Below are 19,630 nucleotides of genomic sequence, written 5' to 3'. Positions count from 1 at the left end.
ATCAACTACACTACCATGCATAGTCTAAGAGAAGAACAACATAAACAAAAAACATTCCGTTCCGTTCCGTTCTGTCGCTCAGTCGTGTCCGACTCTTTGCGACCCCATGGACTGTAGCCTACCAGGCTTCTCCATCCATGGGATTCTCCAGGTAAGAATACTGGAGTGGGTTACCGTTTCCTTCTCCAGGGGATCTTCCCGACCCAGGGATCGAACCCAGGTCTCCCACATTGGAGGCAGACGCTTTAACCTCCGAGCCACCAGGGAAGCCCATTCTATGACTTACCAGAGGACAATTAGATAGTTGCTCAGCAAGCCTTTCATTAAGTGCAAAAATCATCCTCAGTTATCAAAATGGTACACGTTACACGGAACAGCATGCTCTATATACTATGTGTGATATACATACTTGGCTGTAATCTCCTCAAAACCAGGAATGCATATGTTTACTGTCTAAATTACAGAGACCTTTGACCCAACTGCTTTCCATCTCCCTATTAGTGAATATTAGAAGGTATCTGTGAAATCGTTTTAAATAGTGTCAAGAAACGAGTTACGTGGAACTCTATATAAAGTGCTGCAAAAAGGTACACAACAGGGAAGTTTGCACTTTAAAAACTGACATTTTGATTTGCTTGAATATAACTGGCCAACAGTTTACAGCATAAGAAAGTAGAGAGATACTCACCAATTCTGGCACACTTCCAAAATATACCCAACAACCCAGTTTTATTAGGAATAACAGAAAATTGAAACAGATCCACATGGACCTCAAGATATTAGAAGTATCAGACACAGACTTGAGGAAGACTATTTCAATCAACATAATTTACAATAGTCTATAAAAATCAAGTAGGAACAAATTTAACAAAAGATGTTGCAGTATGAATGGTATCCCCTTCTCCCCAAATTCATACACTGAAGCCTTAACCCTGAATAACTCAGAATGTGACTCTATTTAAAGACAGAGCCTTTAGGAGGTTAATAAATTAAAATGAGGCCATTAGGGTGGGCCCTAATCCAGTCTGACTGGTGTCCTTGGAAGAAAAGGAAATTTGGACATGTGAAGTGATGCCAGAGATGGTTCTCTAATATAGGAAATACCATGTTGAAGACACAGCAAAAAGGTGGCCACTTGCAAGCCAAGGAGAAAGGCCTCAGGATAAATCAAACCTGCCAACACCTTTTTCTTGGACTTGTAGCCTCCAGAACTGTGAAAAAGTAAATTTTTGCTGTTTAAGACACCCATTCTGTGATATTTTGTTATGGCAACCCTAGCAAAATAATGCAACCTCTATGCTGAAAGTGACAAAATAGAGCTAAGAGATATTTTTAAAGTTATAACGTTTAAGAATTGAGAAAATGAATTTTTTAAGATGTTCTCCTGAAAGCTGATGTATAGATTGAATGCAATCTCATCAAAAGCTCAGTGAACTTTTTTGTATAAATTGAAAATCTGATTCTGACATTTATGTGGAAATTTAGAACCAAGATAGCATTGAAAAATAGCTGAGTCAGAGAATTTAAGTTTTTAAGGCTTAGTATTAAGACACAATAATTAAGATAGTTTGATAGTGGCATGGATATAGACAAATCTATCAATCAAAAAGAACAGAAAGTTCAAAAATAATCCCACAAATATATGCCACAGTAATTCAAAAAAATTTTTTTAAAGGTGCTGGAGCACCTGGATAACCAAATAGGAAAAAAATGAAACTTAACCCCTATCTCACATCAAACACACAAATTAATTGAAGATAACAATTCTATGTGTTTAGGTACCTAATAACATAACATCAGATAAAGCAAAAATTGACAAAATCAAAAGGAGAAATAGGCAAAAAATACAATTACAGTGAGAGATACTTGTATGCCTTCGAATAAAAAGAAAAAAAAATCTGTAAGATATAAAAGATTTGAATAACACAATTAAGAAACAACCATATATTGAGCCATAAAACAATTCTTGACAAATGTCAGAGGACTGAAATCCTGTAGAATGTTGCTAGTAAATACAACACAATTAAACTAGAAAACAATGTCCAAAAGGTATCAGCAGACTTCCCATATGTAAATAATACACTTCTAAATACTTATGAGTCAGGGAAAAATCATAATAGGTCTAAGAAAATATTTGGAACTGAATGAAAAAAGCAAAAGTCACTAAGTCGTGTCCGACTCTTTGTGACCCCATGGACTGTACAGTCCATGGAATTCTCCAGGCCAGAATACTGGAGTGGGTAGCCTTTCCAACCTCCAGGGGATCTTCCCAACACAGGGATTGAACCCAGGTCTCCCGCATTGCAGGTGGATTCTTTACCAGCTGAGCCACAAGGGAATGAAAAGGAAAAATTAAAATGCTACATATTAAAACATATGGAAGCAGGCAAAGCAGTGATTGAAGGAAAGTTTAAATCTTTAAATGCATCTGTTAAAAGAGAAAAAAGGTAAATATTAATAAATTAAGCAAATATATTAAGAAATTATAAAAAATAATAAACCCAAGGAAAGCATAAGAAAGAAAATAACCATTTTTTACACTTTTTTAATTCTTTTGAATTTTTTATTTTGTATTAGGGTATAGCTGATTAACAATGTTATGATAGTTTCAGGTAAATAGCGAAGGAACTCAGTCATACATACACATGTATCCATTTCCCCCCCTCCCATCTGGGTTGCCACATAACATTGACAGGACTTCCATGTGCTATACAGTAGGTCTTTGTTCGTTATCCGTTTTAAATATATCAGTGCGGGCAGACGCGAGACACGCCCGGCTCTGGCGGCACAAACGCGAGAGACGCCCGGCTCCGGCACAACCGACCACGTGCAGAATCGTGGCTGAGAGGAGCTGCCCCGCGCCCAGGGTTAGGGCGGTGGCCGAGAGGAGCTGTACCACGTCCAAGAGGCGGTGGCTGCTTGGGCACCAGAGGGCCGAGAGGAGCTGCTCCACATTCAAAGCAGGAGGGGCGGCCTTAAGGAGATACCCCTCGTCCAAGGTAAGGTACAGCGGCTGCACCTTGCTGGAGCAGCTGTGAAGAGATACTCCACGACCAAGTGGAATATAAGAATCCAGTGTTTTGGGGAGGAAGGAACAAGATGGCGGAGGGATAAGACGGCGAGACCACTCTCTCCCCCACAAATTCATCAAAAGAACATTTGAACGCAGAGTAAAGTCCACAAAACAACTTCTGAATACTGGCAGAGGACATCAGGCACCCGGAAAAGCAGCCCATTGTCTTTGAAAGGAGAGAGAAGAAATCCAGCTCCACCCACCAGAACACCGACACATGCTTCCCTAACAAGGAACCCGGACAAGTCACCCGTCCAACCCCACACACAGCAAAGAAACTACATAATAAAGAGAACTCCACAAACTGCAAGAAGAGGGGAAGGCCACCCCAAGCAAAGCAATATAAGCAAGATGAAGAGGCAGAGAAATACCCAGCAAGTAAAGGAACAAGATAATTGCCCACCAACACAAACAAAAGAAGAAGATATAGGGAATCTACCTGATAAAGAATTTTGAATTTTGATGGTGAAAATGATTCAAAATTTTGAAAGCAAAATGGAGTTACAGATAAATAACCTGGAGAAAAGGATTGAGAAGATGGAAGAAAGATTTAATAAGGACTTAGAAGAAATAAAAAAGAGTCAATATACAATGAATAATGCAATAGATGAGATCAGAAACACTCTGGAGGGAACAAACAGTAGAATAACAGAGGCAGAAGACAGGATTAGCGAACTAGAAGATAGAATTGTAGAAATAAATGAAACAGAGAGGGAAAAAGAAAAACGAATTAAAAGAAATGAGGACAATATTAGAGACCTCTGGGACAATGTTAAACGCTCCAACATTCGAATCATAGGAGTCCCAGAAGAAGAAGACAAAAAGAAAGACCATGAGAGAATACTTGAGGAGATAATAGTTGAAAACTTCCCTAAAATAGGGAAAGAAATAATCACCCAAGTCCAAGAAACCCAGAGAGTCCCCAACAGGATAAACCCAAGGCGAAATACTCCAAGACACATATTAATCAAATTAACAAAGATCAAACACAAAGAACAAATATTAAAAGCAGCAAGGGAAAAGCAGCAAATAACACACAAGGGGATTCCCATAAGGATAACAGCTGATCTTTCAACAGAAACTCTTCAGGCCAGAAGGGAATGGCAAGACATACTTAAAGTGATGAAAGAAAATAACCTACAGCCCAGATTACTATACCCAGCAAGGATCTCATTCAAATATGAAGGAGAAATCAAAAGCTTTACAGACAAGCAAAAGCTGAGGGAATTCAGCATCACCAAACCAGCTCTCCAACAAATGCTAAAGGATCTTCTCTAGACAGGAAACACCGAAAGAGTGTATAAACTTGAACCCAAAGCAATAAAGAAAATGGCTACGGGATCATACTTATCAATAATTACCTTAAACGTAAATGGGTTGAATGCCCCAACCAAAAGACAAAGGCTGGCTGAATGGATACAAAAACAAAACCCCCATATATGTTGTCTACAAGAGACCCACCTCAAAATGAGGGACACATACAGACTGAAAGTGAAGGGCTGGAAAAAGATATTCCATGCAAATAGAGACCAAATGAAAGCAGGAGTAGCAATACTCATATCAGATAAAATAGACCTTAAAACAAAGGCTGTGAAAAGAGACAAAGAAGGAAACTACATAATGATCAAAGGATCAATCTAAGAAGAAGATATAACAATTATAAATATTTATGCACCCAACATAGGAGCACCGCAATATGTAAGACAATTACTAACAAGTATGAAAGGGGAAATTAACAATAACACAATAATAGTGGGAGATTTTAACACCCCACTTACATCTATGGATAGATCAACTAAACAGAAAATTAACAAGGAAACACAATCTTTAAATGATACAATAGACCAGTTAGACCTAATAGATACCTATAGGACATTTCACCCCAAAACAATGAATTTCACCTTTTTCTCAAGCGCACACAGAACCTTTTCCAGGATAGATCACATCCTGGGTCATAAATCTAGCCTAGGTAAATTCAAAAAAATTGAAATCACTCCAAGCATCTTTTCTGACCACAATGCAGTAAGATTAGATCTCAATTACAGGAGAATAACTATTAAAAATGCCAACATATGGAGACTGAACAACACGCTGCTGAATAATGAACAAATTATAGAAGAAATCAAAAGAGACATCAAAATACGCATAGAAATGAATGAAAATGAAAACACAACAACCCAAAACCTCTGGGACACTGTAAAAGCAGTGCTAAGGGGGAAGTTCATAGCAATACAGGCACACCTCAAGAAACAAGAAAAAAGTCAACTAAATAACCTAACTCTACATCTAAAACAACTAGAAAAGGAAGAAATGAAGAACCCCAGGGTCAGTAGAAGGAAAGCAATCATAAAAATTAGGGCAGAGATAAATGCAAAAGAAACAAAAGAGACCATAGCAAAAATCAACAAAGCCAAAAGCTGGTTCTCTGAGAAGGTAAATAAAATTGACAAACCACTAGCCAGACTCATCAAGAAACAAAGGGAGAAGAACCAAATCAATAAGATTAGAAATGAAAATGGAGAGATCACAACTGACAACACAGAAATTCAAAGGATTATTAGAGAATACTATCAGCAATTATATGGCAATAAAATGAATAACCTGGAAGAAATGGACAAATTCCTAGAAAAGTACAACTTTCCAAAACTGAACCAGGAAGAAATAGAAAATCTGAACAAACCCATCACAAGCACGGAAATTGAAACTGTAATCAAAAATCTCCCAGCAAACAAAAGCCCAGGTCCAGAGGGCTTCACAGCTGAATTCTACCAAAAATTTAGAGAAGAGCTAACACCTATTCTACTCAAACTCTTCCAGAAAATAGCTGAGGAAGGGAAACTTCCAAACTCATTCTATGAGGCCACCATCACCCTAATCCCAAAACCTGGTAAAGACCCCACAAAAAAAGAAAACTACAGGCTAATATCACTGATGAACATAGATGCAAAAATCCTTAACAAAATTCTAGCAATCAGAATCCAACAACACATTAAGAAGATCATACATCATGACCAAGTGGGCTTTATCCCAGGAATGCAAGGATTCTTCAATATCCGCAAATCAATCAACGTAATACACCACATTAACAAACTGAAAAATAAAAATCATATGATTATCTCAATAGATGCAGAGAAAGCCTTCGACAAAATTCAACATCCATTTATGATAAAAACCCTCCAGAAAGTGGGAATAGAAGGGACATACCTCAATATAATAAAAGCTATATATGACAAACCCACAGCAAACATTATCCTCAATGGTGAAAAACTGAAAGCATTTCCCCTAAAGTCAGGAACAAGACAAGGGTGCCCACTCTCACCACTACTATTCAACATAGTTCTGGAAGTTTTGGCTACAGCAATCAGAGCAGAAAAAGACATAAAAGGAATACAAATTGGAAAAGAAGAAGTAAAGCTTTCACTGTTCACTGATGACATGATCCTCTACACAGAAAACCCTAAAGACTCTACCAGAAAACTACTAGAGCTAATCAATGATTACAGTAAAGTTGCAGGATATAAAATCAACACACAGAAATCCCTTGCATTCCTATACACCAATAATGAGAAAATAGAGAAATTAAGGAAACTATTCCATTCACTGTTGCAACGAAAAGAATTAAATACTTAGGAATATATCTACCTAAGGAAACAAAAGACTTGTACATAGAAAACTATAAAACACTAGTGAAAGTAATCAAAGAGGACACTAATAGATGGAGAAATATACCGTGTTCGTGAATTGGAAGAATAAATATTGCAAAAATGAGTATACTACCCAAAGTAATTTATACATTCAATGCAATCCCTATCAAGCTACCAACAATATTTTTCACAGAACTAGAACAAATAATCTCACAATTTGTATGGAAATACAAAAAACCTTGAATAGCCAAAATAATCTTGAGGAAGAAGAATGGAACTGGGGGAATTAACCTGCCAGACTTCAGGCTCTACTACAAAGTCACAGTCATCAAGACAGTATGGTACTGGCATAAAGACAGAAATATAGATCAATGGAACAAAATAGAAAGCCCAGAGATAAATCCACGCACCTATGGACACCTTATCTTTGACAAAGGAGGCAAGAATGTACAATGGAGAAAAGACAGTCTCTTTAACAAGTGGTGCTGGGAAAACTGGTCAGCCACTTGTAAAAGAATGAAACTAGAACACTTCCTAACACCATACACCAAAATAAACTCAAAATGGATTAGAGAGCTAAATGTAAGACCAGAAACTATAAAACTTCTAGAGGAGAACGTAGGCAAAACACTCTCTGACATAAATCACAGCAGGATCCTCCAAGACCCACCTCCCAGAATATTGGAAATAAAAGCAAAAATAAATGAATGGGACCTAATTAAAATCAAAAGCTTCTGCACAGCAAAGGAAACTATAAGCAAGGTGAAAAGACAGCCTTCAGAATGGGAGACAATAATAGCAAATGAAGGAACTGATAAAGGATTAATCTCCAAAATATATAAGCAGCTCCTGCAGCTCAATTCCAGAAAAATAAATGACCCAATCAAAAAATGGGCCAAAGAACTAAACAGACATTTCTCCAAAGAAGACATAAAGATGGCTAACAAACACATGAAAAAATGCTCAACATCCCTCATAATCAGAGAAATGCAAATCAAAACCACAATGAGATACCATTTCACACCAGTCAGAATGGCTGCTATCCAAAAGTCTACATGCAATAAATGCTGGAGAGGGTGTGGAGAGAAGGGAACCCTCTTACACTGTTGGTGGGAATGCAAACTAGTACAGCCACTATGGAGAACAGTGTGGAGATTCCTCACAAAACTGGAAATAGAACTGCCATATGATCCAGCAATCGCACTTCTGGGCATACACCGAGGAAACCAGAATTGAAAGAGACACATGGACTCCAATGTTCATTGCAGCACTGTTTATAATAGCCAGGACATGGAAGCAACCTAGATGTCCATCTGCAGACGAATGGATAAGAAAGCTTTGGTACATATACACAATGGAGTATTACTCAGCCATTAAAAAGAATGTATTTGAATCAGTTCTAATGAGGTGGATGAAACTGGAGCCTATTATACAGAGTGAAGTAAGACAGAAAGAAACTCACCAATACAGTATACTAACACATATATATGGAATTTAGAAAGATGGAAATATAACCCTGTATACGAGACAGCAAAAGAGACACAGTTGTATCGAACAGTCTTTGGGACTTTGTGGGAGAGGGTGAGGGTGGGATGATTTGAGAGAATGACATTGAAACATGTATGTTGTCATATGTGAAACGAATCAGCAGTTCAGGGTCAATGCATGTTACAGGATACTCGGGGCTGGTGTGTGGGGATGACCCAGAGGGAGGATAAAGGGAGGAGGGAGATGAGAGGGGGGTTCAGGAGGGACAACTCATGTACAACTGGGGCGAATTCATGTCAATGTATGGCAAAACCAACCAATATAATATTGTAAAATAAAAATAAATAAATAAATAAAAATAAATTAAAAAATATATATATATATCAGTGCGTACGTGTCCATCCCAGACTCCCTAACTATCCCTCCCATCCCCAGCAACCTAAGTTTGTTTTCTAAATCTGTGAATGTCTTTCTGTTTTGTAAGTTCATTTGTATCATTTCCTTTTAAATTTCATATATAAAAGGGATGTCACATGATATTTCTCCTTTTCTGACTTACTTACTTCTTTCAGTATGACACTCTCTAGGTCCATCCATGTTACTGCAAATGGCATTATTTCATCCTTTTTAATGACTAATAGTCCATTGTATATATGTAACACATCTTCTTTATCCATTCCTCTGTCAATGGACATTTAGACTGCTTCCATATCTTGGTTATTATAAACAGTGCTACAATAAACACTGGAGTGTATGTATCCTTTCAGATTATGTTTTTCTCTGGATATACGCCCAGGAGTGAGATTGTAGGGTCATATGGTAGCTCTGTTTTTAGTTTTTTTAAGAACCTCCATACTGTTCTTCATAGTGACTGTACCAATTTATATTCCCACCAACAGACTAAAAGGGTTCCCTTCTTTCCACACCTTCTCCAACGTTTGTTTGTAGATTTTTTTATGCTAGCCATTCTGGCTGGTATGAGGTGATAGCTCATTGTTGTTTTGATTTGCAAAGAAATAATTTTAAAGACTGCAAAAGTAGAGAAATAGAAATCAAACAGACCATAGACAGGATCAACAAAACTTGGTTCTTTGAAAAGACTGACAAAATTGATAAACCTTTGGTAAGATTAATGAAGAAAAATAAGAGAGAAGGCACAAAAAACCAATGTAAGAATAAAAAGGGAAGATGGTTAGATTCCATACATGTTGAATTTTTTAAGAAAGGATATTATGATTATGCCAATAAATTTGAAAATTTAGATGATCAATAAATTCTAAGAAAACATAACACACCAAACCAACAGCAAAAAGAAATTCTACAGTACCAACAGTTTTGATGAAAATAACCTGAATTTCTTAAAAACCAACCAATAAACAAACAAAAAAACAAAGCAAAACACTTGCTATGGGAAATCCATTCTTAGATTTCTTTCAAAGCAAATTCTACCAAACATTCAATGAAAAACACAATGGCAATCTTCATAATTTCTTCTACTGAATGAAGAAGAGGGAATATGTCTCAATTTTTATGAGGACAACATATCTTTCATACTAAAACCTGACAAAGACACTCAAAAGTGGAAAACAATAGGCCAGTCTCATTAATATAGATGGAAAAAGTCTAAGCAAAATATCAGCAAATTGAATCACCATTATGTAACATCAAACTTCAGCGTATCCCAGGAATGAGGTAAGACTCTTTAATATTAGAGAATCAAACAACATAGTTAATGCACCACATTACAAAATAAAGAGAAATATATCACTTTAACAAATGTAGAAAAGTATTTGGTAAAAATCAACATACTTCTTTGATTAAAAAAAGAACTCTGAGCACACTATTTTATATTGCTAAAATAAGATCAACATACAAAATCAATTGCATTTATACATATCAGTAATAAATATAAAATTAAATTTTAAAAACCAAGAAACCATTTACAATGATATGAAAATCATTTAGAATAGTATCAAGAACTACAAGTATTTATAACAAAAATGGGCAAGTTTTCTATGCTGAAAACTCTAAACTGCTACTGAAAAAAATTAAGGAAGCCAGAATAAAAAGAGAAACGATACTCTTCAACTGGAGAATTCTTTGTAATTCTCATTATTTTTAAATCATCAGTTCTTCTCAAATTTATTCTTCCAACTCAATGCCATCTCAATCAAAATTCAGCAACCTTTGTGGAATTTGACAAGTTGATTCTAAAATATGTAAAACACATGTCAGTAATAGTGTGACCATTTGACAAAAAAGAACAAGTAGAAGTCTTTGCTCTAGAGGATATCAAGAATGGATTGCTGTTTAGTCACTAAACAAGTGTCTGACTCTTTTGCAGCCCCATGGACTGTAGGCTGCCAGACTCCTCTGGCGATTTCCTAGGCAAGAATATTGGAGTGGGTTGCCATTTCCTTCTCCAGGGGATCTTTCCGACCCAGGGATCAATCCTGCGTTTCCCGCGGTGGCAAGCGGATTCTTTACCACTGAGCCACCTGGGAAGCCCAGGAAGAATGGATATAACTAAAAAAAAAAAAGAAAAGAATGGATACAACTATATTACTAAGACAGTGTGGCAATGGCATAGGAAATAGACAAAAAGACTTGAGGACCCAGAAACAATTCTGCCTATTTTTCAAGTCTGTAAGTTTTATTTTCTTATAGCTTCTGTTTTTCTCCTTTTTATAATAATGTTTTTCTTAAATGTTTAAACGTATTTATAACAACTGTTTTTAAAGACCCCCCGTCTGTTAATTCTGTCTTTTGCTGTATTACTGAGTCTTCTGTTGACGGATTCTTGTCCTCCTTTTGGCACATTTTCTTGTATTTTATGACCGCTAGTAGGTTTTACCTTGGATGCCAGGGAGGCCTGGCGTGCTGTGATTCATGGGGTCGCAGAGAGTCGGACATGACTGGGCGACTGAACTGAACTGAGTAGGTTTTTCCTTGGATGCCAGTCCTGCAAATCTCTAGATTATATTACCTTCTTTTAAGTATGTCGAAGGTTTGGGGGAAGCAGATGGTTCAGTTATTTGCAGGTAATTCTGACCCTGTCAAGTTTTGTTAGGAAAGAGGTTATGTAAAGTCATGTTTATTCTAAGACTAGCTTTGTGCCAAGTCTCTTCAGTCCTGTCTGACTCTGCGACCCCGTGGACTGCAGCCCACGAGGCTCCTCTGTTCCTGGGATTCTCCAGGCAAGAACACTGGAGCGTGTTGCCATGCCCTCCTCCAGGGGATCTTCCCCCATGCACTGCCTTCCTAGAATCTCTAGTAAATGCTCTGCTGTTCCACAAGAGGTCTCCACTCAGGTTGGTTGGACTTCAAACATCTCAGTGTTACATGAGCACTGGTAGCTGTTCCTCTTACAGTTCCCTGATAATTGGCTTTTCCCCAGCTTCAAACATTTCCAGTCTGTGTATGCACAGCTTAGCATTCAGCACAAAACTCAGAAGCATGGAGCAATTTGTTCGCCAAGCTGCCTCCTCTCTGGTCTTCTTCCCCCCCAATTCTAACCACTGAAGTCTTCCCAAATTCAGCTCCCTGTCTCATCTCTGCAAAACTGCTGGTACTATTTGCTGTATCACATTTGAAAGCAGGAAGCTGTATCAGATTTTTTAAATGTACACAAGACTGATCTGAATGGAGAGATATATACTTTTTATACTTAAAATCTATTAAAATTAATGTGGTGGGGTTTTTTTACAATAGAAAGAAAGGATGTTAACACAAAACACCAAATGTACAAATTCACATCTGTATATTCCGTTATGTGGTTAAAAGTAGGGGAATAAAGAAAAAAAAAACACATCTCCAAGAGTATCAATGTGATATTAGCAAAATGTTCCAGGTTGTCTGATCAGTCTCCCTTTCTTGGTCCAGGTACAGAAAAAGTGTGGTTCTACATCAGCCACAGCATTTTTAAAGATCCCCACAAGGCTACACCAGTGGTCAGCAGTGAAGTAGTTAATCTTCCTGAAGTTAAGAGCAGAGCTGAGCACTTAAAACATAAGAGTTACTTAAAATTCAGCTTAGCTTATGGTGATTTAGAGCTCATTCAATTAGTATTTAGAACTGCTCATTGTTTATAGCTATTGGTATTTCAATAGATGCTTAAATGTTTGAACATTTAAAGTTTAATAAGCCTTAGTTCTCTGAAGAAAAACATGCATGTAATTAAATTTTCAATTACCCTAGTTTTTTTTTTTTAGGGGACCACGCGATTAATAAAAGCTAAGGCATTTAACAACACTCATTTAAAAACCTAATCTGCCACCTCACTAATTAGTTAACACTTATAGTAGGTATTTTTTTAATATAAAAGTTTCACACAAGCAAAGTCACAACTTTTGAAAAGTACATGTAATGACACGTGAGAATAAATAAAAGTAACTTTGTATCAGATTATTTTGCACATGAATGTGTGGCTCAATTATGGCTTTCTAAAAACCTTTCTTCTGCATTGATAGCAATTACTATTTGTTTGGTTTAAATTCTGTGGTCAAATTAAAAACACTGAAGCAATTGCTCCTCAGAGTTCCTTTCCCCCAGTATCTTACCTTCAAATAGGAAAAAAAAAAAAAAAACAGTGGCAGAGGTTTACAAATTGGACATAGCCTTATTTTAATTAAACACTAAATTTAAAATGGAATAGGAGAAAATTCTCCACTCACAGATCTTTGCTAGCCACAGATCATTACGGTGCCACACAGGTGTGCACCATGATGCACACCCAGAACTACTGGGTCAAAACCTGAATGTTCAAAACATCCCAGCACACCGAGACTCAGACGCCCTTCCGAAACACGATCAGTTTACTAGTCAGGAAAGAAACTTACCAGAGTTCCTGCCCTAGAGGAGCTCATAGTCTACTGCGGTCAGGGGAAGGGATCGACAAGGAAAAATCCAATTATAATTTACTGGGATAAAGGTGGCATGGTGATGTCTACTCTTTGCATCAAGGAGGGGCACTGTGTCAAGTTCGGAAAGCAGCCTGACCAAAAGGGGCAAGTTTAGATCCTAAAGAACAAAAATGTAAGGGACAGAGAAAGATAAGGGCATTAAAGAGGCCAAGAAGGAAAACAGAACTCTAGGAAACTGTAGGATCATGAAAACAAAGAGGCGTTTCCTAAGGCTAATCAGCAGTGTCAATGCCCAAAACATCATAGGTATCTCAAAACACCATGTTTTTATACATAGTAGTCACTAAGTAAGTGTTCATTGTAGGAACTGATGAATAAATGTATATTTACACCTCAGTGTTAAGTAAAAACCAGTCTATGAATTCAGAAGTATCTAACAGCCACCAACCCCTATCATATGCAAATAAATAACCATATTTAAAAGTAAATTTTAACATACAAACATGTATGACAAATGCCTGACTTGAAACCCACAATAACAAAATAAAGCTATCCTTTAGATACGAATCATATATTAGTTGATTTTTTTAAAATTCACCTCCTGCAAAAGCAGCTGGTGTGAGTCTTTGTGTCCAGAAGACAATACATATCTGTAAAACAAAAACTGTTCTAGAGATTGTTTCTCTCTGCTGTCTCCCCAAATCACATTAAAATGATGGTAAGGAATTTTTTTAAAAAGGAGAGAGTAATTAAGTATAAATTTTGCACTGAACAGTGAAGAGAAACCCCCCCACCCCAAACAACTGCCTTTCCCTGTTTAACTCCAACAGTGATAGGAAGCATGCTTGTTTTGCCCTCATTCCCTGTAGGAAAGTGAAGAGGATTTCTTGGAGAAACTGAAAACCTCAGAGCAAATATCTACAGAAACTGGCTTCTGTGGATGTCACAGTAAAAAGGCTCCTGCCTACCTGATCATCCAACAGAAAAACCCATCCTTATTTGAGGAGCCTCTTCTTAAGCTCACAGATTCTAAGTAGCTTTTAGGTGTCTTACCTCAGGCAAGGTTCACTAGATTTCTGAGGAAAACCAACATGAAAGCCAGAGCATCAGGGAAAAAAGCAAAGAAAAACTTGAGAGGAAACAGACATAATACTAGAAGCAAAAGACAAAGAGGGAAGGGGCTGGGGCAGGGAGGGAGAGGGAAAGGAAACCTTCAGGGTTAAAAGGAGCCTTGGAAAAGGAACATTGAGACAATAATAAAGTGTCTGGAAATAAAAATATGAAAGCAGAAATTTAAAACTCAACAAAATGGGATAAAAAGTTAAGGAGGTCACTTGATAAGAAAAAACAAGAATAAGCAATGTAAAATAAAATAGAAAACAGTATGTTACAGATTCCACTTGGAAATCAAACATTCAAGGAATAGGACTTCCAGGAAAGGAAAACTTGAAAGGAAGGGAGGGAGGGAAGAAGGACGAGAGAGAAAGAAAGGAAGAGCAAGAGAGGGAAAAAAAGAGACAGAGAAATTATCTAAGGAAATAATACAAGAATATTTTCCAGAATTGAGGGCATGAATTCCCTGATCTAAATGGCCCATAACTTTATACCAGCACTGGGAATGAAAAAGAATTCTCAACAAGTGATAACTTCATGAAAATTCAGAACCTAGAGATGGTAAGCAGAAGATTCTAAAAGGCTTCCGAGAATGAATAACATCACACTTGTCGCTTACCCCACTGGAAGCTAAAAAATAACGGAGAAATGCCTCCTCAAATGACATGAACCAATTCCAACCTAGAGTATCAAACTCAGCCAAACCATCGCCAAGGTGAGAGAAGGACAGAGTTGCACACAGTGTGCGTGCATGCTAAGTCGCTTCAGTCATCTCCTGCATTGGTAGGCAGGTGCTTTACCACTAGCGCCACCTGGAAAGCCACTTCATACATTGCTGCTTTGTATGGATGTATGTACATACATACTTCAAAACCTTTGCCTCCCACGTGCCCTTTCTCTGGCAGCCATTGGTTGGTGTATTTTGCTAAAATAGGGATATAAGGCAAGAAGAAGGAAAAAGAAGAACTTCCCTGGTGGCCCAGCGGTTGAGAATCTGCCTGCCAATGCAGAGGACAGGCTTTGATCTCTGATCTGGGACGATCCCACGTGCCTCAGGGCAACAAAGCCACTGGGCCACAACTACTGAGCCAGAAGCAGCAACTATTGAAGCCCCACGTGACCTGAGCCTGTGCTCTGCATCAAGAGAAGCCATCACAATGAGAAGACTGCACGTTGCAGCTAGAGAGTAGCCCCGTTCTCTGCAACTTAGAGAAAGCCCGTGCAGCAACCAAGACCCAGCACAACCAAAAATGAACAAATTGTTTAAGTCTCTCTTCTAAACAAAAGGAAAGAAGGAAAAGAAAAAAACCTGAAAATTTTCTTGGTGAGCTTCACCACATGGAGAGGAGGTTTACAATTCCTTCAGAAAATTTAGGAAGAAAGTAGAATCAAAAATACAGAAAAGTAAGCCTAAGAAGAAGGCAGAGTTAAGCTACTATTGAGTCCTATCCCACAGTTAAATAAAAAATAAAATACAACCACAGTTTACCCTATGGCTCAGCTGTGAATAATGGTTTCATGGTCGGATTAATATACACAATTTTACTGAATATGTATTTAACCAAAAATTGTGATAAAACGATCTTGGGAGAATGGACGAAGGGAAGTATGGGCTAGAGAGAGAGGATGGGGAAGGAACGAGGTAGGATGAAAAAAAGCCAAACGGTCATTTTCCATCAAAGTAAGTAGAACTTACATCTGACAATGGAAAATCACAATTAAGAAGTTTTAACTTGCTATTTTGAAGAAGCTGCTAAGAAGGGCAAAAGCAGTTGCTTCTGGGGAGCAATACTTGAGGATGTGAAAGGGAACAGGAAACTTTCTTAAAACTGAGTGGTGGCATTACATTATTTAAAACAAAAATCCAATTGAAATATATATATATATATATGAGGACATATATATTTAAACTTTGAAACAACAATAAAAATCAACCAAATAAAGAGGAAGCATTCTTGAAATCCAATACAGTAGACAACATAGGCGATCAAAGTTCCTACAGACATACATCAAACTCACCAATTATCTTTCCCACCTCAATCGATCCCCTTCACAGACCCCTAATCAGTACAATTCCTTGCATTTAGACCCCAGGAGTTTAAGACATCAATGAGCATACCTAAATATGGCTCTCCCTAGTGCCATCTTGGGAGCAGAACACAAAAACAAGATTGGGCCTCTGTCTTCAAGTCACATGAATTCTGTCTGAGAGGCAATATCACATGCAGGAAATAGGTAATAACATAAATTAATCACAATTAAATAATAAACTATATGGTACAAACTCTATGGAGTTCAGAAACATGTCAGATTTGAGAGAATGTTCCTTGAGCAGTGGGGAGGCAAAGGGGAAGTTGGGCCACAACATTACCATGCTCTGTAGATCATGTCAAGGTGGTACTTTTATCCCGAGTATAATGGAAAGCCATTAAAAGGATCCTAGCCAGGGAGTGACACAATTTTAAGATCACTCTGATCATTGGAGGAAGAATTGACTGAAAGGAGGTAAAACCAACAGGGGGAATGGTTAAGAGGCTATTGAAATGGTTCAAGTGATAGATTATGGTGGCTTGCACCCAGATAAAGGCTATAGACATATTTATTATTAAAGGCCCATTATATAAATAGAACCTGTGAGATTTGCTGATGCCTTCCTTAAGCAGGAAGTAGCAGGAAGAAGGAGCTATGGATGACTCTCAGAATTCTGATTTGAGCCACTGGGTAGATGGTGGTTTCACATTCCCAGATGGAGGAAGACTGGGAAAGCTACAAGTTTTAGAAAGGAAGGTTAAGAGTTAGGGGTGAACAAGTTAACATGCAGATACTTGATTCTCCACTGGATTTGTCAAGTAAGCAACTGATTTATCATCCTCTCTGTGTTTCATATTCTAGGATATCACATGCATTTGGGGCTCAGCAAATAAGTCAGTCTAGAATCAGTTTAGGGAAGCTGCTGGCATACAGATGGCATTGGAAGTCATGAAAATGTATGAGAGTATCTAGGGCAGTGGTTTTCAAACCTGGAGTCTGAATTTAAGATGCAAGTTTCAAGATCCTCATCCCAGAGAGCTTCTGATTCTGTAATTCTCAGTGAAGTCCAGAAATCTGCTTTATTAAAAGCCATCCCCAAATGTTTTGATGCAGGTGGTTCAGGCTCAGTTTGGAAGGGCTTAAGCACAATCCAGAGATGACAAAGTGGGAACAACTAGTGTAGCCAATCCTTTCCAGAAGTTGGAAAGAAATTGGAGAAGTTGGAGAGACACTGCTAGGCAGAGGGAGTGTAAGGCCAAAAGGTTACCTTTTATTGTGTATTATTAGCTTCTTTTTCGGTGAAGGCAATGGCAACCCACTCCAGTACTCTTACCTGGAAAATCCCATGGACAGAGGAGCCTGGTAGGCTGCAGTCGTGGGGTTGTTAAGAGTCGGACATGACTGAGCGACTTCACTTTCCCTTTTCCTTTCATGCATTGGAGAAGGAAATGGCAACCCACTCCAGTGTTCTTGCCTGGAGAATCCCAGGAACAGAGGAGCCTGGTGGGCTGCTGTCTATGGGGTTGCACAGAGTCGGACACGACTGAAGTGACTTAGCAGCAGCTTCTTTTTAAAGGTGGGAAACAGCAGTGGTGGTTCATAATCTTGGCGACACATTGCAATTGAGATTGAGATCACAATTGAGGTTTTAAAAACTATCAATGAACAGGATACACCAAAATCAGTAAATCAGACTCTCTGGAGATGGAGCTTAAATATCAGTATTCTTCAACTGAAAAAAAAAAGTTTGTAATAATTTTCCCCTTGAAGTATTGTTATATCCTTGATGCCTGGCATATAATACAGCTTCAATTCACGTTTTTTGTTGTGGAAAATATTGTTGAGCCAGTTAGCCAATGACACAGACAATAGGAAACAAGACGCATTGTAAAATTCATGAAATCTTTGTGTGAAAGGATTATAGTCCAATTACCTTACTTTCTACTGCAGGAACAGAAGCCTGACAGAGGAATTAAATTCCTAAGGTCTCTCAACCTTGGTAGTGGTGAACCACGACCAGAACCCTGTTTTCCAACTCCCAGGTCAGTGTTATCCTGCGTTTCAACAATTTCATTTTGACCATACTCTAAATCCGCTCACTCATCAAGACTCAGCCTGCCTGATAATAATACCTTCCCCTCAACACCTCATCTCCTCAGTCACAAGCTCTCCCGTCTCTTTCATCAAACAGCTCAGTTCAGTTCAGTCGCTCAGTCGTGACCGACTCCTTGCGACCCCATGAATCACAGCACGCCAGGCCTCCCTGTCCATCACCAACTCCCGGAGCTCACTCGAGTTTGAGTTTGAGTTTGAGATGGACGTGAGTTTACGCCCATCGAGTCGGTGATACCATCCAGCCATCTCATTCTCTGTCGTCCCCTTCTCCTCCTGCCCCTAATCCCTCCCAGAATCAGAGTCTTTTCCAGTGAGTCAACTCTTCCCATGGGGGCTTCCCTGGTGGCTCAGAGGTTAAAGCGTCTGCCTCCAATGCGGGAGACCCGGGTTCGATCCCTGGGTCGGGAAGATCCCCTGGAGAGGGAAACGGTAACCCACTCCAGTATTCTTGCCTGGAGAATCCGGTGGACGGAGAAGCCTGGTAGGCTACAGTCCACGGGGTCGCATAGAGTCGGACACGACTGAGCGACGGAAAGGAACGGAACTCTTCCCATGAGGTGCCCAAAGTATGGGAGTTTCAGCTTTAGCATCAGTCCTTCCAATGAACACTGATCTCCTTTAGAATAGACTGGCTGGATCTCACAGTTCAGTTCAGTTCAGTCGCTCAGTCGTGTCCGACTCTCCGCGACCCCATGAATCACAGCACGCCAGGCCTCCCTGTCCATCACCAACTCCCGGAGTATACTCAAACTCATGGATCTCACAGTAGTCGAGCCCAAATCCTACTCTTCCCGCAGCCCCGCTTCAACCCTAGTCACCAGACTGCGCTTGCGCCACAAGAGCAGCGGAGTCCGTCGCCATAGCAACTGGACACAGGCCTCGGCCCGCAGCAAGAGGAGAGGAGTTCCTGATAGTATATGCTTTCCTTACCGCTTCCCGAGCCTGATGGGTGAACCTGAGGGTCTGGTAAGATAGCTCCATCGGACGCTGCGTTTAGGAACCGAGAGAAAGAAGAAAAGGAACCAGTTCTTTGGCCGACCAGTACAGCCAACGAGGCCATTCAGGGAAACCTGACGCTTAACCAGCCCGCCCCCTTCAGGATTGGCCAGAGCCTAGAATTGCCGGCCAATCACTGGGCAAAGATGGATTCTTTCCGCATGCCAATCAACGTTAAAATAAACCTGTTAATCCGGAGCTTCTGCACCGCACTGGCCAATCGAGAGACACAAAGGGGATGACTGGCAGTTCAGTTTAGTTCGGTCGCTCAGTCGTGTCCGACTACTTGGCGACCCCATGGACTGAAG

The 19,630-nt window shown here is 39.1% G+C and overlaps 1 protein-coding gene across 1 annotated transcript in view; it reads right to left on the bottom strand.

Annotated features, from left to right (window-relative positions):
* KATNAL2 (katanin catalytic subunit A1 like 2) overlaps positions 1-19,383 on the bottom strand; it is a 104,633-nt gene extending 85,250 nt beyond the window's left edge. Inside the window, exon 1 of the mRNA XM_055416820.2 lies at positions 19,257-19,383. Coding sequence (XP_055272795.2) covers positions 19,257-19,307 — 51 coding nt within the window. The 5' untranslated portion in view covers positions 19,308-19,383. The remainder of the gene's footprint in view (positions 1-19,256) is intronic.
* Between the last annotated feature and the right edge of the window lie 247 nt (positions 19,384-19,630).

The sequence above is a fragment of the Moschus berezovskii genome, chromosome 28 (genome assembly GCF_049115385.1).
Source record: "Moschus berezovskii isolate FMDL1 chromosome 28, NW_MosBer_1.0, whole genome shotgun sequence".
In the NCBI taxonomy this organism is placed as follows: domain Eukaryota; kingdom Metazoa; phylum Chordata; class Mammalia; order Artiodactyla; family Moschidae; genus Moschus; species Moschus berezovskii.
Note: the sequence above shows the minus strand (reverse complement) of the source record. Positions and strands in the feature narration are given on the sequence as shown.